Raw genomic sequence first — 25,082 nt, 5'->3', positions numbered from 1 at the left:
TGGATGGAGAAGGTGGAAGGTGTGCTGCCGTTAATGGCGGTTGTTCAGCCCACAAAACAAAAAGTTCGGCCAGTACTGGACTTCAGGGAGCTGAACGTACATGTTGCGTGTCACACGGGAGGCGAGGTGATGGACGTGTGCGGAGAGACCATGCAAGAGTGGAGGCAGATTCAGAATGCTGCGACGATTGTGGATTTAAAATCTGCATACCTACAGATCCACATTTCACAGGAATTCTGGATATACCAGCTGGGCAGATACAAGGGCCGAACGTACTGCCTGACTAGGTTGGGTTTTGGCCTGAATTCTGCACCAAAAATCATGGCAGCGATCCTCAAAACGGTGCTAAGCAAGGAGGACGCAGTCAGAAGAGCCACCAGTTCCTACATTGATGATATTTTGGTGGATGAGACGGTAACAACTGCGGATGACGTAGTAAAACACCTCAACAGCTTTGGGCTAATTGCAAAACGCCCGGAATCGTTGGAGGGAGGAGCTGTGTTAGGGCTCCAACTAAGAAAGGACTAGATAGGACGGTTAGTGTTCCGGAGGGGAAATGAGATCCCGGAGGTGTCGGAAAAATTGAGCAGGCGAGAACTCTTCTCAATATGCGGAAGACTGGTGGGCCATTACCCTATTGCAGGATGGCTACGGACTACATGTAGTTATATCAAAAGGTGAGCTAGTAGAGCGCAGTGGGAGGATGAAGTTGATAAAGAGACGGTGGACATTATGAGAGAGATTATTGAAGATGTGAAGAGGGAGGATCCAGTGAGAGGTGTTTGGCAAGTACCCAACAGTGCAGAAGGTGTTGTGTGGTGTGATGCAAGCTGTATAGCAGTGGGGGTCACCTTGGAGATAGGTGGTGTTACTGCAGAAGATGCTGCTTGGTTGCGGAAGAAGGACGACGTGGCTCACATAAATGTGGCGGAACTGGATGCGGTTATGAAGGGCATCAACTTAGCCTTGAAATAGGGGCTCCAGAATGTTGAGGTGAGAACCGACTCAGCCACTGTGTTCTCTTGGATCCAGTCCGAAGCTACAGGAGAAAGGAGGGTGAAGACGAAAGGCGCTGCCGAGATGCTAGTAAAGCATCGATTTATGATGTTAAGGGAGCTGATTAGGGAATTTGATCTTCAACTTAGGGTCACTATCGTTCCTTCAGCGAAGAACAGAGCAGATGTGATGATGAGGGTGCGGAAGACCTGGCTAAAGGCGCCGAATGATGCGGCTGTTGCAATATGTTGTTTGAATGAAGACACTCTGAAGGATTTGCATGACATGCACCATTTTGGAGTGGATAGAACCTTGTTCTTGGCCAGGAAGGTGGACCCCAGAATCACAAAGGAGGCCGTTAGGACAGTGGTTGAGAGATGCAGCCGGTGTCAATCAATCGACCCTGCGCCGAGTAGACACGAAGCTGGTGAGGTTCAGGTGGCAGAGAACGTGAGCAGGTTGGCGATAGACGTAATGCACTATCGACAGAGGCCGTATCTGTCAATGGTCGACTGTGGACCAGGAAGAGTAGCCATTTGGAGGGAAATCAAGGCGGAAAATGCAGGTGAAATTGCAAAGGTCTTGGAAGAGGTGTTTTTGGAGAGGGGTCCAGTGACGGAAGTGCTAATGGATAATGGAACTGCCTTTCACTCAGCTGCCATGGAGAATGTGTTGGATAAGTGGGGAGTGCGGCGCTATTTCAGGGCTGCATATAGACCAGGCGGAAACGGAATTGTGGAGCGGCATCACAGGACCATTAAGGCTATAGCTGAAAGGGGCCAGCTTTTGCCGCCAGAAGCTGTCTTCTGGTGAAATATGGCTCCAAAGTCAGGGCAAAAAGTGGAGTCAGTGCCGCAGAGGGCAGTCTTCAAGTATGAGTGGCGGCATCCCCGAACTGCACAGGTATCCGCGGAGGAAGGCGAGAAACGAGTGACTGTGCAAGTGGGAGAGGAAGTGTGGATCAAACCGCCTGATGCTCGCTGTACCACATGCTGGAGGAGGGGCATTCTGACAAGTGTCCAGTCCCCAAACAATGTATCTATTGACGGCATCCCTTGACACATCCTTGATATGCGGCCGGTAGTGGTGTCATCAGAGGAAGACAACGACGTCGAGCCAAGTAGCGACGTTCACGAAGAGGCTCTGTGGAGATCGCAGCGAGAGAGACGGCCGCCATGTTGGTTGAGCAACTCCATGATGGGTTGACATGTGATGATCGTGTAGATCAAGGGGGCGTGTGGTTTGAGTTGTCCCCCTTTGCAAATTGGCTGTTTGGAGAAATGGAAAACTAGATGGCTCTGTGTGGTTTGAGTTGTCCCCCTTTGCAAATTGGCTGTTTGGAGAAATGGAAAACTAGATGGCTCTGTGTGGTTTGAGTTGTCCCCCTTTGCAAATTGGCTGTTTGGAGAAATGGAAAACTAGATGGCTCTGTGTGGTTTGAGTTGTCCCCCTTTGCAAATTGGCTGTTTGGAGAAGTGGAAAACTAGATGGCTCTGGTTGATAGTCAATTTGCATAAGTGGAGAAATGGGCAGCATATAAACGGTACTTTTTTTTAAGCAGGGGTGAAGAGCGCAGAGAGTGAAACGACGGTTGGAAGAAGTGAGGGTGAATTCTTTTTGTGATGGTGAATTATTTTTGGACGTTGAAGAGCTCGACGTTTTGGAAGGAACAGCTGTGTCTCATATATTTTTTTATTTCTTTTTTTTTCTACTTCACTACAAGTAGGTATATCCTTTATAGCGCCACGACGACCATAATTCAGCTTTCATCTCAACTGCTTCGTAGATGATATTTATATTGCCGCACGTGCGTCACTTTCCAGGATCAGATTCTAACTTGAAAAAGATCGATTTTCTCTTTCCCTTTGCATTACCAAGGAACTAGCATCTTCCTTGAACACTCCAGCATACCATCATTATTCGTTCATCTGAAAAATGAAATGCATTTCCATTTTAAAAACTGGTATCGTCTGAGTTCCTCAAGACTTTTGTAACGACGTGTTACGTGCACCAATTCTTATCTGAAACTGGTTGTTCGCTCTTCAATTTCTTGTCAAAAATGGCGGTAAAAACCCTTAGCTAATCAAACGTCATGGCGGATGGCGGATGGCGTGATCTTTAGTCATCAGCAGCAGCTTCTTAATGCAACATGAAAAAAAAACAAGAAAGGGAAGGAAAGAAAGAGATGAAGGAGGAAAGAAATTAAATTTCTGGCAATATATATATGTGTGTGTGTGTGTGTGTGTGTGTGTAAAAGTGTCTGCCTGTGTGTGTGTGTCTATCTGTGTACATTTTCCTACACAATAACTCTGTCAATGTTCAGTCTTCAGACTCGAAATTTGATATACAGAGTATTGAGATTTGACAAAATCTTTTTAATCAGTTTTCGGACAGAAATTTGGCTGTTAAGGGGTAGAAGTTCAACGATTTGACCTTTGAGAACTCTACCAAACTCCTCCGGAAATTTTGGGGCTAAACACTTGAAATTTTAGATATAGGTTCTTTGGGCATGCATCTAACTTCATCACTTGATTTGAGCCCCCAAACATAAATGTTAAGTGGCCATAATAGGGGTCAAAGTTAAAAAAAAAAAAACTGACCGCTGCGGTCTCTACCAAATTACTCAGACAATTTCTGGTCTAAACATTTGAATTTTACATAAAAGGTATCCAGAGATAGGGCAAGCTTTTAACCTGTTTGGGTCGAAATATTGAGCTACCAAGATATAAATGTATGTATGTATTTGCCTAAAACTTTCAACAGAGGCGACAGATTTTCACAAGATCAGTATCATTTTGAAGCTCAGCCTTTCGGACGACAAATATCGAAAGATGGGCTAAAAACATTAATTTCTCCACCTTCAACTGAGCACTTTTCTACATGGAGGGGTCGCTTTTTTCGCCGATATTTTCGAAAGTCATCCTCTCTTTTCGATTGTCTAGCTTTAATTTAAACATACGTCACTTCCAGTTTGGTGGTAGTCGTAACAGCAAAGACATCACGTTTTTTTCTTGTTCTTTTCCTCCTTTGCTGTACGTGTTCGAGCCTGCGTTCTTATTACCACTTTTTTGTTTTTGCTCAACATACACCTCCAAACACCCAGGCAACGCTGTGCTCCCAAGCTTGCATCTATATATATATATATATATATATATATATGTATATATATATATATCGATTATGAAAAAAAATGTACACCATCATAAATTTCATTCTTTCACTTAAAAATCGGTGAAAATTTCGTATTGATTGGATAATTATTTGATTTTTTGGATAGATTTTTAAAGAAAGGGAATAAATATTTAAAGGGAATAAATATTTTTTAACGTAGTCGTTAACAAATATTTATTCCCTTCTTCGGTTTTGGCCGTACCAATTTAAATTCAAGTTCCATGTGTAATTGTTTACAAAGGATTTCTGCAAAGCAGTCAGCTGCAGCTGCACGATGAACACCATAAAACGTTTTTTTAAGAATTGGCTAGATAGATGACAGTGGTTTTCAATTAGTGCACCTGAAATGGATTAATTTTCTAAAGATGAGGCCCGTAATTCCAGCCTCGTTCTGAGTTCAGGGTAAATGTGAAATCTAACCTTTTTGAATAAAGGCGGCAAAACCAAAAAGAATATAATCTTTTGCGCTGTTTTATTTTAAACAATTCCAATTCTTAGAACTGTATTATTCTAAAAAAATTCTAATAGTTTAACTATTGAATATAAAAATTCAAATTCTTTGAATTGTTGAATTAAAAAAAAAAATTCTGAACCTTTGAAATGTTTAATTTTTTTAAAAAATATGTTGTCTATTAGGCACCGCCAAAAATGGCCGCAAAATCAAGTTGTTGTTGTTTTTTAAAACTAAATTACATTTATTAAAACCCATTATTTCTGAGTAACTTTTTTTTCCAGAAAGATAAAACCCTGAATTTTATCATATAGAAAACAGAAGAATGTAAAACTTTTTCTACTATTTTTAATTCAATTTTAAATGTTAAATTTTCCCAAAAAGTTAACAATTGACATTTTTTGTCTTGCACAAAAAACGTACTTAAATATTTAAAAAAAGGGGTTTTTTGAAATAATTAATTAATTTATTTATTGTCTAACTAAGATTTAGGATGATTTTCTAAGAGAATATGCAAAAATATTATAATATAAGTACCTGAATTTCAAATAATTCCACTAATTCATATAGGTAACCAAATATTTCGCGTCGACGTAGAGTTCAGATCGACTCTGTTTACGTTTTCTTTTGATGATAAGAAAACTATGGAAGACCAAACAGGCCAAAAAAACTTATTTTTCAGTGACGAAAATTTCAATGTATTATTAAGCTGAGGCTGGCCAGTACCAGATGGGTGACCATTCGTATGAGTTTGGTTTTTAATGTGTATGTGTGTGGGGGCCAGGCTCCCCAAAATGGGGGGGGGCAATTTAAAGCAGAATAAAAAAAATTATTTCAGCGCGTTTGGTCCACCGTAGTCGAAAGGCGGCAAACGTTTTAAAACGGGATCGAAAAAAATGATGCTATTTTTAACACAAAGGGCACAATATTTATCGAATTTTTTTTTGTATCGATTATTCAAAGCATGCCCTGTTTAATAATGGTCATGAATTATTTGGCTCGCTAAAAAAATTGTTAATTTATTTATCAAAAATTTTAAAATGGCTTTTTTCGTATAAATATTAAAAATTTTTTTTTTGTTTTGCTTAACTTAAATTAATTATTTTACTTAACATATTCACCGAATTTCACACTTCAAAACTCAAAAGCGGGATAATTAAACACAATCGAAGTTCTGATATTCAGACGTCAAAGTAAGGTATGCAAACAATTTTTTTTTTTATTTAGTCTATAATTCTGTCCCTTACAACAACACAATATGTTTTGTTCAGTTTCAGATGATTATTTTAAGCATATTTGTTCCCACTTCAAAACAAGGGGGGGTTGTAAGCAAAAAAATATATATATATATATATATATATAAAAATATCGTTTATGAAAAATAAGTACACTGTTATAAAGTTCATTTTTCTCCTAATAATCGCTGAAAATTTCGTATTGATCGGATAATTACCTGATTTTTGGTAGATTTTTAAAAAGTACTGACCTGCCCCCCCCCCCCAGTTTTGGCGGTGCCTAATATTAATAAATGCTCAAAAATTCTTTGAACTGCTCCTTTTTTTAATTATTTGAATTTTTTATTTTATTTGTTTATTTTTTTTACTCATGGTCACCCCTTTCAAAGCATATCGCCACTTGGACGTAAGGACTACTATTTGGGACCAATTCTATGAATGATTTACAATATATTTGTTTATGTTACATTTAAACGTCTGCATATCAGTACAGCCAGGTAAGTAGGTAGCAGGAAGGGAATTCCCAAGTCTTGCTGTTCGAGGGAAGAAACTATTAGAATAGAAAGCTTTTTTGGTATTATGGGACGACAACAGTGAAAGGGGAGATCTTATTAGTAAGTGGGTTTGTCGGGGATATATACGTTGAGGGGGTACAAGTGAAACGAGTTCATCAGAACACATTCCATTAAATATTTGTAAAAAAAAAAAGGCACAGTGATGCAACATTGCGGCGATGGGACAGGGGCTGGAGTTTAGTTGCTAAAGTGGGACCGATTAGATTGACAACTCGTTTTTGGACTTTATCTAAGAGGGAGAGACTAGTGGTGGATGCACCAGCCAAGATGTGGCAACAATACTCCATTCATGGGCGAATTGTGGCCTTGTAAACGTACAGGATTTTCTATTTTAACTTATCGGTTTTTCTGTGGTTCAAAGATTTTTACTAGTAAAATGAAATGAAATATATTTTTATATTTTAATAAAAAATTAAATTATTTTTTTTATTTTGAAATGATTTTACTACAAGTTTTTAATAGTAAAATTAAATAAGATTTATTTTATATTTTAATTGAAAATTATATATTTTTTATTTTGATATGATTTTACTACACGTTTTTAATATTAAAATTAAATGATATGTATTTTTATATTTTACTTAAAAATTGTATATATATTTTATTTTGAAATGATTTTATTACAAGTTTTTAATGGTAAAATGAAATGATATTTTTTTTATATTTTAATTGAAAATTACATTTAATATTTTTGTTAAGAAATGTTTTTACTACAAGTTGTTAATAGTAAAATGAAATAAGATTTATTTTAATATTTTAATAAAAAATTACATTTATTTTTTTATTTTGAAATGATTTTACTACAAGTTTTTAACGGTTAAATGCTATGATATCTATGTTTATATTTTTATTAAAAATTATATCTTTTTTATTTTGACATGATTTTACTACAAGTTTTTAATTGAAAAATGAAATGGGATTTATTTTTATACTTTAAAGGAAATTATATATTTTTTTATTTTAAAATTACTTTACTACAAGTTTTTAATAGTAAAATGAAATGATATTTATTTTCATATTTTAATTAAAAAATATATTTTTTTTAATGATTTTACTACAAGTGTTTCATGGTAAAATGAAATGAGATTAAGTTTTATATTTTAATTGAAAATTATATTTATTTTTTAATATAAAATGATTTTTCTAAAACTTTAATAGTAAAATAAAATATTTATTTTTTATATTTTATTTTGAAAGGATTTTACTACAAGTTTTTAATGGTAAAATGAAATGATATTTATTTTTATATTTTAATTGAAAATTATATATTTTTTTATTTTGAAATGATTTTACTACAAGTTTTTAATGGTAAAATGAAATGATATTTATTTTTATATTTTAATGGAAAATTATATATTAAAAAAAAATGAAATAATATCATTTTTTATATTTTAATTGAAAATTATATATTTTTTTTTATTTTGAACTGATTTTACTACAAGTTTTTAATGTTATAATGAAATGATATTTATTTTTATATTTTATTTGAAAATCATATTTTTTTATTTTGAAATGATTTTACTACGAGTTTTTAATGGTATAATGAAAGTATATTTATTTTTATATTTCAATTGAAAATTATATATTTTTTATTTTGAAATGATTTTGCTACAAGTTTTTAATGGTAAAATGAAATAATATTTATTTTTATATTTTAATGGAAAATTATATTTTTTATTTTGAAATGATTTTACTACAAGTTTTTAATGGTAAAATGAAATGAGATTTATTTTTATATTTTAATGGAAATTTACATTTATTTTTATTATTTTGAAATTATTTTACTACAAGTTATAGTAAAATGAAATTATATTTATTTTTTATATTTTAATTAAAATTATATATATATTTTATTTTGAAATTATTTTACTACAAGCTTTTAATAGTAAAACGTAATGAGATTTACTTTTATATTTTAATTAAATTATATTTTATTTTAATTTTTAAATCATTTTACTACAAGATTTTAATATAAAAATTAAATTATATTTATTTTCATAGTGTAATTAAAATTATTTTTATTTAAAAAAAATCTTCTTCTTCTTCGTCTTCTTCTTCTTATTATTATTATTATATTTAATCATATTAAAATCTTCTTGGTATGACCTTAAACTATATCCGATGGTGAGGACGCAGCTTGCGGGCTTTGGGGAGTGTGGAGCCACCGTTTAATTGCCATTGCTCCCAGGTCCAGTCTGACCCGGAGTGGTAGTACCTGTTAGGGACGCAACTATGGGTTAAATAGAATCTGACTTAAAAAAAAACAAAAAACAATATACTCTATTAAAAAATCGTTCTTCAAAATCACAAGATTCGGCATTAAATAACCTGAAAAGGGTTGATATGCCGTAAAACAAAAACAATTAACCAACCAAAAATATCGTAAAAGATTACACCCATTACTACGAAAAAAAAAAAAATTACAAAAAAACTTTACACTTAACAGTGTGCATTGTACATATTGTATAGATTTTTTTGTGTGTTAACGGCGTTAAAAATGTCAGAAAATAATAAATAATTGAATAATATTTAATGATGAAACTTTTTCAAGGCAAATCTGAAACAAAGGTAAAATTTTACGTGGTTTCCATTTTAACATTTTCCTTTGAAATGACAATTTCTATCGGTTTTCAGGTATGCTGAAAACGAATAAAATTTGGAAAATCAATTTGTCATTCGAGATGTTACGCATGCGCACGCACGTTGAAACTATTCGCGCTCGTGTCTCAGAATTGTGTTAACTCACTGGCGCGTGCTCGCGCGTACCAAAATGACCACGAGCAATAACATAAGAAATGCCATTGCTTAATATCTGAAAGACTTATTTGCGGAAAGTTTAAATGCAATATTCGTTTGCACTTTGCAGCATATCAAAAAACCTGGAAAGATCGTCATTTTAAAGGAAAATGTTAAGGTGGAAACCAGGTAAAAAATTCCAAATAATTGAGTATTTCATATGGTGTGGTAATGGCACGAATAAGTTAGTTTGCGTGATCGCAAATATTTTTTAACAATGAAAGAATATTTTATACTTTAACACACACACCCCAAAAATATGAAATGACAATAAAATGAAAAAAATTTTTAATTTTCTGCGAACTTGCTTTTCCGGTCGCCATCTTAAAAATTTGACTTCCACCCGTCAAACTCGTCTCGTTTTAACTCATCTTATAATCGTTTCTTTGTTAAAAACAGATTGCCAAACAAAAAGTAAGTATTTATTAATTTAATTGCTTTTGAAGCTCTTTTTTATTACATTATGATTCCCTTTGTTTTACTACAGGGGCGCGTCGAAATCATTATGATTGCCTTTGTTTTAATAGAGACATGAGTCAACATTCCATGATTGCATATAAACGAAGAATGGTACTATAGAAATCACTTTAATCGGGTTTTTATTGTTTACTTTTGTTTTTAAAGTTTTTCTTTTTTTTTTTTTTTGTTTAAGTGCCTTGAAAAATTATTTTTATATTGAAAACATTGCAATTACCTAACATTAACATATTATTACGTACTCTAACATAATCCCTAACCGGTGATTCTTTTTTGGGACGCCAGCTCGCCAAAAAGTACGCCACGGGCCAAATTTCATTCCGTCATAAAAACAACTTTTTACAGAAAAAAAAAACCCAGCTTATTTTTACACTTTTATCTCGCAAATAAACATGTAATTATATATTAAAAACCGTGTTTATTATTTTTAATATCCAACAATGGAGTTGAAGTCAATGTTTTCAATTTTAAAACAAAATTAATTTTTTTGATAAATCTCTGTTTGGCGTACTCATGAATTATTTTTTTAAAGAATAAAATTGAATAAAGTTTATTTTTACAAGAATGTTGAGACATTTACCTAGCGAATAAGTATAAAAATACATATGAAAAACCACGTTTATTATTTTTTAAAAATCCAAATTATACATCGTGTCTGAAGTTGACTTCTTTTTTTTTTTCTTAAACGAAAGTGACTTTGTTTGATAAAATTGTATTTGGTGTACTCATGAATTATTTTTTATAAAGAATAAAATTAATTAAAGTTTATTTTTACAAGAATGGTAAGACATTTGCCTAGCAAATAAGCATAAAAATATATAGGAAAAACCACGTTTATTATTTAAAAAAAAAACCGAATAATTTCCTATTGGTTGCCACATCTGATCAGGAGCTGCTAGAACCACTTTATCCTGCCTTGACAAAGTTCAAAATAGACTTAGTATCCTAGTGAGGAATGCCCTATTCCCTTCCCTGCAAACTCTTTCCCACAGAAGAGACATTACAAGCTTGTCTCTGCATTATCTTTATTTTCATGGCAAGTGCTCGTCTAAGCTCCAAGCTATGGTTCCCATTTTCCTGACTTTCACACTGAAACCACAAGAGCCCAGAAACCCATAATTCCTTCTCCTACCTGTCGTTTATTCAGTACAACAGGCTTACCCCTTCTTGACCAAGTTCACTATCCACCGAGCCCATCACACTTGAAACGCTTCTTATCAGTAAATATAACCTTCTTAAAGAAAACATGCTTTGTTAACCACTTTTTAGCATTCTCCAGTCTTGCTCCTTTGAGTTTCTTTGTTAGTGTAATTTTTTCTTAGCCTTTGCATACTTCAAACCAATCCTATGCAGCGTCATTTTACTGTTCGGACGTTTACATGCAATTCACATTTCTCCTTAATTTTTCTTGCTGTAACTTTTTCTCCAGGTGTCAAAAGCCGTGTCACAGTCCTCTTCATTTTCCTTTCGGTCTTCTTGCCAATTGATCTTTTCCATCCTCTCTTCTTTTTCCACTCGGAATTTGTCTTCAGCATGTATTAAGCCGTTGATTGCAACAGCTTCAAATCCATCACGATCCTTCTGATGCTGAGGCCATCTTCGTGCTTCTTCCCTGCCAAACTTACCTCATTAGACTTAATTGTTTGCCAGTAGAATAGAATTTTCATGATGACAGCTAAGTGTACAAGCAGAAAATTTGCATACAGCAACATATACATGAACATAGCTTTTAATAAAATAGGATTGTTTGTCACGTCTGAAAAATAGTGCAGCACAAATTTTCACAAAAATCACAAAAAACTAAAATTATCAAAGGCAAACTAAAAACATGATTACACTACGTACTAAAAAGTTTTTGGCACTAGTAACCACCTTGAAATACTTTTTTCAAAGTGTTCAAAAAATATTATTGGGCCCTTGTATCAATAATTTCCTCCACTCTTTATCCGTGCTCAAACCTAAACGTAAATTCCATGAGCAAAGCTTGTTTCTTAAAACTGCAATCTTGTGGAACTTTGTTGTGTTTCCCTGCTTTCCAACTGACTACAATATGGTCGTCTTCAAGTCCAATGTGTACAAGTTCTTGATGAGCCACCCCTTTAAGTAATCCAATCTACAAAATTTCAACTGCTAACGATTACTACGATTTCTATTGACTAACATACACTTATCAACCCTTATCCTCGAGTTGACTCTGTGCCTTGTTTTGGCTGACTATTTCGTATATTGGGATATTCATGTCAAGGGGCACAAGTGTTATGAGTTCGTCAGAGCACTTTTCATTAAAGTAATTGTAAAACAGACAAATGGATGCAACATGACGATGGGATACGGGTTGGAGTTTGGTTGATTTTATATGCAATTTATTAGATTGGAAATTCTTGTTATGATTCTGTCTATGAAGAAAAGACGTGGTAGATACATCAACCACACACCCTTACTTTACCAATCTTGTCTTTATAGAGATATAGGATTCTGATAATATGAGTAGTTTTCTAGCATGGTAGATGGAATCCACCTTCTTTGAAAGAATCTATTCCAATTCATGTTGGCTGTTGACGTTAAGTTGATAGTTTAAACAAAAATCTTTTGGGTAGCATGTTATTAGCCATAACAGTCAATGTTGCAATGGGGAAATGGGTGGCTGGTTAATTTTAATGCATCTAAAATAAAGCTACTATCTGTACATCATCAACGGTCTGATCCCTATTTGTCATCAATTGAAATTAAAGGCTCTCTCCTTGAGGAGGCTCCAAGCAAGGGCTTGTCTGTACTCTGTTTTTCTGCTTTCCCCCTGACTACAATATGATTGTCTTCAAGTCCAATATGAACAAATTCCTGATGAGTCATTTAATTTACTAAGGATTACTATGATATTTTGCCATTGACTACCATACCTCATTAAGCTTATCCTCCAGTGGCCTCCGGGCCTTGATAAGTGTTGACTCCATTGTATAAAAAATATTTTAGGCATCTAGGGACGTATACACTTAACAGTAGGATTTTGCTCCCTATTTGGTATGTTGGGATATTCATGTCATGGGGCCCAAGTTTGGTTGATATTATATGCAATTTATTAGATTGGAAATTCTTGTAAGGATTCTTGTAGATGCACCAGCCCCGATTCATTTGCCAATCGTGTATTTATAGAGATACAAAATCCTGGCAAGTGTCGGTATTTTTCTAGCATGATACATGGAGTTCACCTTCTTTAAAGGGTTTGTTCCAAAAGGAGTAAAAGCTTTCTTATAATTGTTAAAGGAAAGAAGCTTAGTCTTAGCAGCAATAAATGTTATCATCTCATTCCACGATAGACTAGTAGTAATTTTCTAAGGTTTTTGTATATTGTGTAAATATGTGTAAATTAGTTTTCCTCTCATGTCAGTCTTTTCAAAGTCGTCAACTCAAGTGGATATTATAAAGAATCATTAAAAAAAGGAAAAAAAATTAGATATGCAAATTAAGTTTTTTGCCACATGCTTTTGCACGAGTTCTTTTCTTTACCTCTTCATTTATTTATAGCACTGCAATTTATTAAACAATTTATTTCACTCATGGAGAGGATCATTCGTCTGGACAAATTTGACATATCTTCTGCGGACCCTCAGGCTTTGGAGATTGTGGTATTGTAACTTTAATTATTATTTATCAGCTATTGTTTTGTTAAACCCAGATAAACTCGAAATTATTTATTTAAACATCAGTCTCACCATTGCTGATGTTATCGAGGGTTGTTTGGGATTTGAACACGCTGTTGAATTACTGAAAGGTGTTTATGACAAGTCTCCAAGTGTTGTTCATGCTAGACATCTGCAACAAAAAAGCGAGCCTGTCGACCAATATCTTCAGGTCTTGAATTGACTTGCCACTGACTATTACTTTGAAGATGTTACTGCTACTACTTACAGTGATGAATCTGTCCGTGATGCATTTATATGTGGTCTCTGGTCCTCAGTAATACGTGCTAGACTACTTTAAACTGATACACAAACTCTCAAAGAGGTTACTCAATGTGCTAGAGCTCTTGAACAAGCTCACTTTTGTACTGAATCATATGCTTCCCCGATTGGAGCAACTGCTACTACTACTACTACTACTAACAATGTGTACTGATCCTACTGACGAGGCCTCTATTACTAAAATTGCTGATTCTATTGGTTCTCATATTGAGTGTGACTCTGTACAATTTTCTACTGCCCTTCCTGCTCATGGCAAGTGTTAAACCTGTGGAGGGAGACGTCACTTTAAGAATGATCGCTGTCATTATCCTGTCTGTGATAAGGTATGTCGAAACTGTGGTAAACTTGGTCATTTCTCCAAAGTTTGCCGTTCTACTATGCCGACACATTCACGTTCTACTTCTGCTATTATGGTAGCCCATGCTAAAGGTGGTGATAGGTGCCCTCCCATTAGTAAAATTGTTTAATTAAAAGGAAAAAAATGAACTGCCCTCATATACACCAGTATTTCTGATAACTTTATCAGTGTTTGTATTGTTAAAACAATGAAACTGTCTACTTCAGATTGTAATTCCGTAATTTCCATGGCATCATTCACTGTTTCCCTCAAACTATTTGAACATTGCACTGAGAATATTTCCTTCAATAGTTGCGAGTATAAAGAAATTGACTTTACCGTGCTTCCTGATTTCTATATGGAATACCTTTTTTAAGACTACACCAGGGTATCACTATTTCTTTTGAGCGACTTCAGAATATTTAAAAAATCTGCGCCCTAACCAAGATCAGCTGTTCTCCTATGAAATTGTTTCGAAACTTGACCCCTGATTGCAAGCCTATTGCTACTAAATCTCGAAATTATTGTGTGGAGAGGCTTGATAGACCTCAAAATCCTGCTAAAAGTATTCAACCCTGACATTGCAAATGCAGACCTGACCTAGTTGACCGAAACAAGTCCCCTTAGTACTACACCTTATACAGAAAATAAATTTAACTATAATAGTCAGAGCCCTGAGAACCAACCTTCCCAGAGGACCACCGGTCCTTCGAATAGTGAACTACCTCCACGCAGATCAAACAGAATTCACAGACCAGTCCAACGACTGGATTTATAAAAAAAAAAACTATTTACAGTCTCTTTTACAAGAGGGGGAGATTGTTATATTTTCATTTAAAGGAAACACTAATGCAAATTGTTTTGTGTTACTGTTTAAAAAAAAAAGAAAAAATATTCGATATGAAAATTCAGTTTCTTGCAACATGATTTTGCACGATTGAGTTCTTCCTCTCTTGCTTTAGTAGTTGTGAATTTTGTTCAATAAAGAGGTTTTTCTTTACGTCTTCATTTACACTACAATTCGAGCCATCCCTCAACCACATATGTGAGAATTAGAAAAAAACGATTAATTATTTTGTATAAAAATAAAGTTTGAAACAAAGGGAAGAAGACTATGCATATGTAGTCAAGCATTTTTTTTAAATTCGTATAAATAACGGTCAATGGAGCGGTGAATTTGGAAGTTCCCTAATTAGCTATGGTTTTTACATTCAAGTATAGGTAACGGTGATCTTTATTTTCCAACAACAATATTTTTTTTAGTTTTAACATTTAAACAGGATTAAAATATTTTTGTATTATTTATTTAGCATTTTTATCGGCGTTAATTAATAATTTTTATAACAGTTTCTACTTTGTTAAAAACAAATTCCTTATTGCAATTTTTATCAGAGGTTTACAAAGAAACAGAGTAATTGTCCCCTCTATTTTGTTTTACATTTAAAAGTCATTATTTAGATATTTGATAGGGGTTCTCACTTTTTAGTTACAGCATAACAGTAAATTAATCCCCAATTTTCTAAACATGGAAAGGTTTTATTGGCTTTTGTTTTTTGGTACTTGTGCACTTGCTGAAATAATAACATTATGGAGAGGATAGGTTGTTTTGTAACTATTCTGTGCTTCCACCTAACAATTTAATAAAAAATCCTGACACTTGAATTTTATCTCCAAAATATCGTATCAAAAGTGTATAAGCCTCATTTTTATTTCCTATTTTGTATTTCCTAAAACAGGTTTTTTCGGGTGTGCTGAAAACGAATATAAGTTATTGCAAAGTCATTCACACTTCAGGACCTCCATGTACGTTTTAATGTTATTATTTTGAAGGCCCATAACGTCCTAAATGCGCCATGGGTCAGAGTGTTACAGGTTAAAGTCTGGCTACTGCGGATATTTTTTTTGCTCACATGCGTACTTGCTGCTCTTTTCATTTTTTTAGGGGTTGATTATTTTTTATTGTTATTTTTTTACACTCACATAGGTACTAAGGCAGGTCGATTTTGGAACACCGGTGATGCAATATTGATGATAGTTGGGGTTTGACATAGAAAAGACCTACACGAAATACTTTTTTCAAAATTCTTATCTTTGCTTGAGGAAATGAGTTGAAAAATTGAAGCTATTAAAAGTTTTTCTGTGAATTGTCAAGAACGTCCCATCATCAAAACATCCGTGCTGTTAAGAAAATGGAATTATTCTTTAGAATATGTTTTAAACTACATTTTTAAATAAAACGAGTGAGGATAATCAATTATTAAAATATATTATTATTAAAATATTAACTGTTAACGAAAATTATGTTTTTTTTTAAATAATAGAGACCTAAGTTCGCATTTCTATTGCTAAGGAAATAATTAGTATTTGGGAAGCAGTTAATCCACAATTGCCGTTGTATAGGAAACGTTATATAGGACAGAAGGTCAATACATTTTGCTATAAGAGGGCCAAACAGATTGACAGAAAAGCTCTTGCAGCAACCAAATTGAAAAGAATGAAAGAAGAGCTAGACAAACTGTATGATATATCTTCTTGTAGCTGTAAACGTCCTGTCTTCAGATGTGATTACTTTGCAGTGAAGGACCAGACAGAAAATTGTCAAGCAAGGCACATAGTCTGCATTGGTCCTCCTTACAAGAGGTTAAAATTAATTCTATAGATTCACCTGCATTTATATGCTTTTTTGTGAAAAATAAAATAATTTATTAGTATTTGTTATATATTCTGGCTCTATTATTAAACATGCAACTTTTAAAATTTTCAGGTTCCACTAGAAGAACTGCCATTTAGAGCATTTTTTTAAATTAATTGATGGAACAACAAGAAGCCTAACAACATGTACTGGTTCTTTGGGGAAACTTTGTACCAATAATTATCAAGATTTGCCTCAAGTAGAATTCTAAAACATTAGTGCCCTTCCCAATCATCATTACCTGACAGCAGAAGAAACAATTTAAGTGAAGACCAGAGGCTACTTTTTGAGTATGCTGGTGACATTTTTCAAGGAGAAGATAACCTAAGATACACAGAACAATTTAGTTCTATTATAAGTTTAATAAAAATTAAAATACACTGGTCTGTAACTTGTATCAATTTAAAAGAGTTGCTAATTAGCTTTTTTTTACAATTTTTGTCTAATCAATGCAGTAAAAGTTGAAATATTTTGCTTGTTGTGATACATAATTAAAGTTATAATTCATGCATTTATTTTTCTGTCAATTATTTCGTATAAATATATCAATTTTAATTGAATATTGTTTTAAAATAGTAAAATTTCAAAGTCAGTGTTGTGTAAAATGCTATGAAAATGAAGGATTTCTCAGCATTTTTCCATATGATTTTTAAAATTAGATGCTCAATTTTCTGTTAAAGATAGGAATCTAATTTTTGGTATATGTTCTTATCAAATCCCAACTATCATCACCAGTGCCATGTCGATTATCTGAAAAAGTTGACAATCAGCCCTAATGTGTACTTTTTGCTGGATTGATTTTTCGAGCGGGTTTACTATACGACCTCTCCACATGCTTAATGTTCAAATAGTTTTTGGATGTTATTTTTATTTGTAATATGTGTAATGTTCTTTATTTTTTAATGATTTAATTGCGTTTATTTAATTTTTTCATTAATATGTTTAATGTTCTTTATTTTTTAATGATTATTTTAATTGTGTTTATTTAATTTTTTCATTTATAAATTATGAGTGAGGACAAATATTTTGAAGATCATAACTTTTCTGAATGTTCTCATCAATGTAAGATTTATTTTTTTGGTGTTAAAAAAACAATAAAAATTTAGATGTTTTGAATACATTAATAACAATGAGAAATTAGAATGATTCACGTCTTTAGATTGTATTAATCCAAAACTATTTGATTTATTTTTGTTTCAGGCCTATTCCATAAAATCTGAACTGCCTATATCTATTGGTGAAATCCTCAAGCATAGCTTTATGACTTTAGAAGAAAACATTCTACTTAATGTTCAAATATATTTTTAAATAACAGGTAATTATTTTTATTTGTAAACATGTTTTTCATTATTTCTTTAATGATTATTTTGTGTGAATTTTATTTTCGATTATAAATATTTTACAGTCAATTAATTTGAACACAACATGCTTTATGAATGTTCTGTCCATAATAATTTTTAAAATAAAGAATACAATCGTGGAAGTTTAATAAGATAAAGAAAACAATAATGTAATATTTCTGATTTTTTGTGTATTTTCATAACATTTGAAAGATCTTACACCTAAAGAATGTTAGAGGTATCTTGAACTTAGGAATCTTCCTATTGAACTCGGAAATCTGTACTGAATTTCATGAAATTTCAGTAGTTCATTCTATAAGAAATAAAGTCAGAGAAACTACAATTGTCAATAAGTGGCTCTATTGAAATAGTTTTAACTTTTGCAGGAGGACAGTCAGTTTACTATAATGCCGCATCTACAGGCCATACAATCTGTAAATCTGTAGTGTTCGTTTTATAATATAAAATCATTAAATCGTCAATATTTATTCTATAATCATGAAATGTCTAGTGTTTTTCATGAAGTTCAACAATTCCTTCCCCGACATTTTGTATGTAGACACACAAGCTTGCAATAACATTTTTGAAGTTTCTGTTGTTTAATGCAAATCTATTTATAATAATATAATCTGAATTCTTCATATTTGTAATTGTTACTTGTGTAGTATGCCACTAGATAGTTGTAGAGTAGTGGATGATATATATTGAGTGTTTTAAGAGAAAATGCACCTTCCGTCTAAGAATAATATTTTTGACATCCTATTTTGAAATAGAAAGTCATCCAATCTCTAAAAACCTTTTATTGAAGCAATAATTGAAAGTGTAACAAGTGTTCAGAAATATTGGTTTCATATGTGACACATATATGTCGTAGGCATATTACGATATTGCTTTCTTGATTTATCATTATAATCTATGCCCATAATAGCCCTCATAATTTGTAGAATCATGTTCATAGCTAATCCCACCCGAGATAAGTAATACATATTGCCATTCTAAACTATATGATGGATCCAAATTGATCTTTGACAAGCCCCTTAAAGTAGGCAGAACAAAGATAAAGGAGCACAGTATTTGATCACTGCCTAATTTTTGTTATTTTTTTGGTGCTAAAATCAGTATAAAAATTTTATGCATCAACAGTAAGTCAATAACAACTTTTGCTTTTTGCTGACAGCCATCAGCGTGTGTAGTCATTACAGGATCTCAGAGCTTAGTTCATGGTAAAAAGCCACTCCACAATTCTGTCTCGCTTTAATTGGATTTATCTCTTGTGTCTTGTATCCTAGAACTGCTTATTCAGCAAATTAAATTTCCCCTTAGAGGAAGAGAATCTGTTTTTAATTGTTCTATTTTCATCAGAAAATCTAAGCTAAGCAGGCCTTTCGCAATTATTTTATAATTTATAACCTTTCTTTCACTTGCCAACTCTATATGCCTGCTTTGCAATGCCAAGAGATATCATCTGAACAGTTTTATTTTGTTGTCCAAGTCCAGTATATTCTCTTGCTCAATATGGTGTACAGGCACTAAGAATAACGATAGTGTTTCAACATGTTCTACTTTGCAGAGAAATATGGCTGCAAGTCTTCCCCTTTACATTCCAGTAAATGCTACTAATGAATGTTGTAAATACGACTTTTGTTTAAATGCAAAACTCCATTATTTCTCACTTTACTATTTGCAAACCATGAACATATGTATGGAGACCAACAGTAAATTTTCTTCATCAAACATAACTAACACACATGATTAGCGACCTTAATCTATTCAATAATGGATTAATATTTGTCCACATTATTAAATTATTGTATAAGTTTTCAATTACAATTGTTTTTATAGAAGCAAAATATCCTATATTTATTACAGATACCATAGCCATAATACATGACACAAACGACCCTATGCCAATAGGATTTGTCTCTTACAATTGGTTGCAGCATTAAATTTATATATTCATAATTAAAAAACAATCTAGTCAAATTATTTATTTTCAATGGCAACATATGTGTCTTAATATTTTATTAAATTATTCAAAGATATTTCTCATCAATAATGATGATTTATTACATTTTTAAACTTCCACTTAATGTCATTATTAATTTTGATTAAACTGTTACATAAATGTGAGACGTCTTCATTGTTTCTTCAAAATCATTCATTTTGATTTAAATGAAAAATAATTTTCAACAAAAACATTTAGTACAAGTAAATCTATGAACTAATGAATTGATGACGAATATGAAAAAGTTTTAAATAGCATGGGAAAAGAATTGCCAGATTACATGCATTTTAGATATTTCCATTTTTTCTGTGAAAAAGATATTTTTGTTTTATCATATATCAGAGAAATTATAGTGAATTATATATTCTTCATGCAGACGTGCATCTCTAATTTAGCCATTTAAAAATCTTGAAAATAGTGAAATGTGTTTTGATTTCATTTTGCAGAATATCCAGCAATCAATACAATGAAAATTTCACAAAGTTAAAAGCCGGAAAACAAGAGAAATCATATACCTCAGAACTATTCGAGTTTTTCTTTTGTAAAATAGAATTTTATGAAAATACATGGAAAAATCATGACAAATGAGTATTTCTTCTATTCTTATATTAAAAATTATTTTAAAAACATATAATATATATGTTGAATTAAACATGAAAAAATATAAATTTTAAATAAAAAAACAGAAATTTTTCCTAATCATTCTGTTAATTCTTAACAACAAAAAATAATAAAAAATATAAAGAAGCTTATTAAAAACAATCGTTAATATTGTGACTTACAAAATGAACACTAAATCAAATACTGGAGAAAAATGTTATTCCTGTAAAATATGTGGCTCTTACTTTACAAGTAAAGAATGTTTAGCCATGCATATGCAAATATATACTGGACAGAAACCATATTGTGAATTGTGTGGCTCTTCATTTACAAAAAAATGCAGCTTGGTTATTCATATGCGAACACATACTGGAGAGAAACCTTATTCTTGTGACGTGTGTGGCTCTTCTTTTACACGGAAACAAAACCTTTTGGTACATATGCGAACACATACTGGAGAGAAACCATATTCTTGTGAAGTATGTTGTTCATCTTTTACAAAGAAATCCCACCTGGTCATTCATATGCGAACACATACTGGAGAGAAACCATATTCTTGTGAAGTATGTTGTTCATCTTTTACAAAGAAATCCCACCTGGTCATTCATATGCGAACACATACTGGAGAGAAACCATATTCTTGTGAAGTATGTGGCACTTCTTTTATAACCAAACACGACTTGGTCATTCATATGCGAACACATACTGGAGAGAGACCATATTCTTGTGAAATATGTGGCTCTTCTTTTACACAGAAACAACACATGCTGGTACATATGCGAATACATACTGGAGAGAAACCGTATTCTTGTGACGTATGCGGCATGTCTTTCATAAAAAAAAGCACATTGGTCATTCATATGCGAACACATACTGGAGAGAAACCATATTCTTGTGAAGTATGTGGCTCTTCTTTTATAAGAAAACACGAATTGGTCATCCATATGCGAGCACATACTGGAGAGAAACCATATTCTTGTGACGTATGTGGCTCTTCTTTTATAAGAAAACACTACTTGGTCATCCATATGCGAACACATACTGGAGAGAAACCATATTCTTGTGACGTATGTGGCTCTTCTTTTATAAGAAAACATGACTTGGTCATCCATATGCGAACACATACTGGAGAGAAACCATATTCTTGTGAAGTGTGTGGTACTTCTTTTAAAAAGAAACCCTATCTGGTCAGTCATATGCGAACACATACTGGAGAGAAACCATATTCTTGTGAAGTATGTGGCTCTTCTTTTATACACAAACACGACTTGGTCATTCATATGCGAATACATACTGGAGAGAAACCATATCCTTGTGAAGTATGTGGTTCTTCTTTTACACGGAAACAACACATGTTGATACATATGCGAACACATACTGGAGAGAAACCTTATTCTTGTGACATATGTGGCTCTTCTTTTATGAGAAAAGACGCATTGGTCATTCATATGCGAACACATACTGGAGAGAAACCATATTCTTGTGAAGTATGTGGCACTTCTTTTACACGGAAACAACACATGTTGAGACATATGCGAATACATACTGGCTAGAAACCATATTCTTGTGACATATGTGGCTCTTCTTTTATAAGAAAAGACCAATTGGTCATTCATATGCGAATACATACATTATGAATTTTATAGACTGATGCCTCGAAGCAATCATAATATTTCACTAACTTTATATTGCAATACAGTCGAACATATATTTTCCAGATGTGACCGCTTTACACATATACAGACACACTGCTGATTAAAAATTTAAGATCACTTAAAAATATTTTTATAAAAATAAAACTTTTTTAAGTATAGATTTAAACTCTTCCGACTGAAAGTTACCAATACTACAAACTGAAATGTTATGGAAACGAAAAGCTACATTCCAAACATTTATTTTTAAAATTAAGATTTTTATTAAATTAGGCTTTTTACACATGATCCAAATTATAACACCAGAGACAAAAATTCTATTAAATTCTACAAAAAGTGTATAAAAGCATTCCATAGTAAAACTTAATACGTTCTTCCTCTACTGCTTTTTATGACTTCTAAAGTCCTTTGGGGCATGCTATAAATAAGGGTTTCTATTAAGGTGTGGGGGATCCTGCTCCAGTTTCTGAAGATCGCTTACCAGGAGCTGCTAAAAACAGCCTATCCTGCCTTGACAGAGTACAAAATAGACTTCGTGGCTTAGTGGGGGATGCCCTTTTCTCTACCCTGCAACCTCTCTCCCACAGAAGAGACGTTGCGAGCCTGTCCTTGTTTTATCGTTATTTCCATGGCAGATGCTCGTCTGAACTCCAATCTCTGGTCCCCCCTTACCAATCTTTCACGAAAAACACCCGTCTAACTGAATCCACTGTGAAAAATTTCCCCCACTCTATATCTGTGCCTAAATCAAAACGCAGATTCCATGAACAAAGCTTCTTTCTTAGAACTGCACGCCTGTGGAATTCTGTTCCGTTTGCCTGCTTCCCTCCGGACTACAACTTGGTTGTCTTCAAGTCCAATGTTAACAAATTCCTAATGAACCGCCCCCTTAAGTAAACATATCAGCAAATCTCCTCACTAACTTAATGTACTTGCAATAACCCTTATCCCTGAGTGGTGATCACTGTGTAAAAAAAAAAAAAAAAATTTCATTTTTTGGTGAATATTGTTTACCATTTCGATAAACCTCTCTTGTTATCCCCAAACATTTCCAATTGGATTCAAGTCCGATTACCCTGCATGATGTCTCAAGATATGGACTTTTATTGTAGAAAGATTTAGGTCACTCTAGTAGTGTAGATTGCAGCATTATCCTGTTTTAATAACCATTCATACCCACACAAACGATGACCCTCCATTATCAAAGATGCTTTTTGTAGAAGGCTAACATAACCAGCTGCTGTCTGATGACGCTGCACCGCCTAGAGCTCCATCGTCCCTCAGTAAGAAAAGGCACCCCATACCATTACGAACCCTCCACTACTAGGACGTGTGGAAAAAATTTCAAGAGGCATGTTTTTCTCATGCAAATATCGCTGGAAGCCGCCAGGACCATGTAAATTGAATTTTTTCTCATCAGAAAACAGAACTTTCTTCTACTTCTCAACATCCCAGGTTTGGTATTCATGACCAAGTCTTAAACGATCCACTTTGTGATGTGGAGGCAATCGAGGAATTTGTTTACGCTTTTTATTTAACATGCCTTTTTGTTGTAAGTGTTGTCTGGTGGTTAGTGGACTGCAATCAGCATCTGTAACTGCCTTAATTTGATTAGAATAAAGTGCTCTGTCATTCATAACAACCCGTCTGATTCTCCTAATCAATGCAGGAGACATTGGGGGGGGAGCTACCAAAGGATTTTTTATTTTTCCATAATTCTCATTGTTCTTTAGAGAGTTGCAAATAACTGTTTTACTGCAATTTATCTAAGCTGCTATCACTCGCTGTGAAAAACCTTGCTTATGGAATCCTTGAATTCGAGAGAACTCAACTTTGGTTAATTTTCTTGCTTTAAGCATGGTAACACCTTTACACAGTGATTGCTAATCTCTAACTGAATTAAAAGCATTAGAATTACCATAAATCTAGCAATATATATCCTTGGTCTTATAATTTTGATCATGTGTAAAAAGCCTAATTTAATAAAAATGCAAATTTTTAAATAACATTTTTCGGATGTACTTTTCCCATAACCTTTTAGATTGTAGTATTTGTAACCTTAAGTCAGAAGTGTTTAAAATATGTCCTTAAAAAAGGTTTCTTTTTAAAGACAAAATCGATTACAAAATAATGTCATTGTAAACATTTGATCTGGTGACTTATAGGGCAAGACAATAAGAACAGGCTAAATATAAAACTATCTCGGAAATATATAATACGAATAAAGGACAAACCTGAACATCTGGGGAAGCTTATATAATGGATTGCTTCATGAAATATAACATCATCAAGGATTGTATAGTCGTTAACTCAGAAAATATGAGAACCATCAACATTTTGGCAAGAAATCCTGATATCTCATAGATTTCTAGCAAAAAAAACTTATGTAAAGACGCTTATCAAACTGGTTGTTGTGAAATTTATATGTAAACAGAATAATATATCGCTTTATATCGAATACAAAATCTGTACGAATGGGTGTAGCTTTAGGTGTGTCAGAATTTTTGGGGAATTTTTGAAACCCTTAACGTAAAACTGCAAATAAAATATGCAAAACTCATAATTTCTGTTTAAGTTGTTTGGTTAATTTCTTTATGGAATATACTTTAAAAATAAACTATTAACGTTTTTTGAAAAATAATAGATTTTTTTATTTAAAAGAAAAACAGTGTTTACAAATTGCCTGTGTAGGCTCATGGATTTTTTTTCTACGTAATGAAATGAATTTTACGAGTTAAATTTTTTTTAATTTAAAAATCTATCAACACTTTTCTATTGGTTCAATTTTTACAATAT

General features: G+C 33.0%; 1 protein-coding gene across 1 annotated transcript; it reads left to right on the top strand.

Moving 5' to 3' along the window:
* The first annotated feature begins 9,152 nt into the window (after positions 1 to 9,152).
* Positions 9,153 to 24,819, top strand: LOC145269779 (uncharacterized). The gene is made up of 3 exons (XM_080125498.1): positions 9,153 to 9,638; positions 17,890 to 18,004; positions 20,481 to 24,819. Exon 3 carries the CDS (start codon positions 20,820 to 20,822, stop codon positions 22,185 to 22,187), a length of 1,368 nt encoding a protein of 455 aa, XP_079981624.1. The 5' UTR covers positions 9,153 to 9,638; positions 17,890 to 18,004; positions 20,481 to 20,819; the 3' UTR covers positions 22,188 to 24,819.
* Positions 24,820 to 25,082: the final 263 nt, after the last annotated feature.

The sequence above is a fragment of the Euprymna scolopes genome, chromosome 45 (assembly GCF_053919585.1).
Source record: "Euprymna scolopes isolate OS-2025 chromosome 45, ASM5391958v1, whole genome shotgun sequence".
Lineage (NCBI taxonomy): Eukaryota > Metazoa > Mollusca > Cephalopoda > Sepiida > Sepiolidae > Euprymna > Euprymna scolopes.
The sequence above is the reverse complement of the archived record's forward strand: the minus strand, read 5'-3'. Positions and strand labels throughout refer to the sequence as shown.

What these genes read in the sequence shown, in the direction of transcription:
- LOC145269779 (XM_080125498.1), top strand. Translation starts at nt 20,820, where the DNA reads ATGAACACTAAATCAAATACTGGAGAAAAATGTTATTCCTGTAAAATA.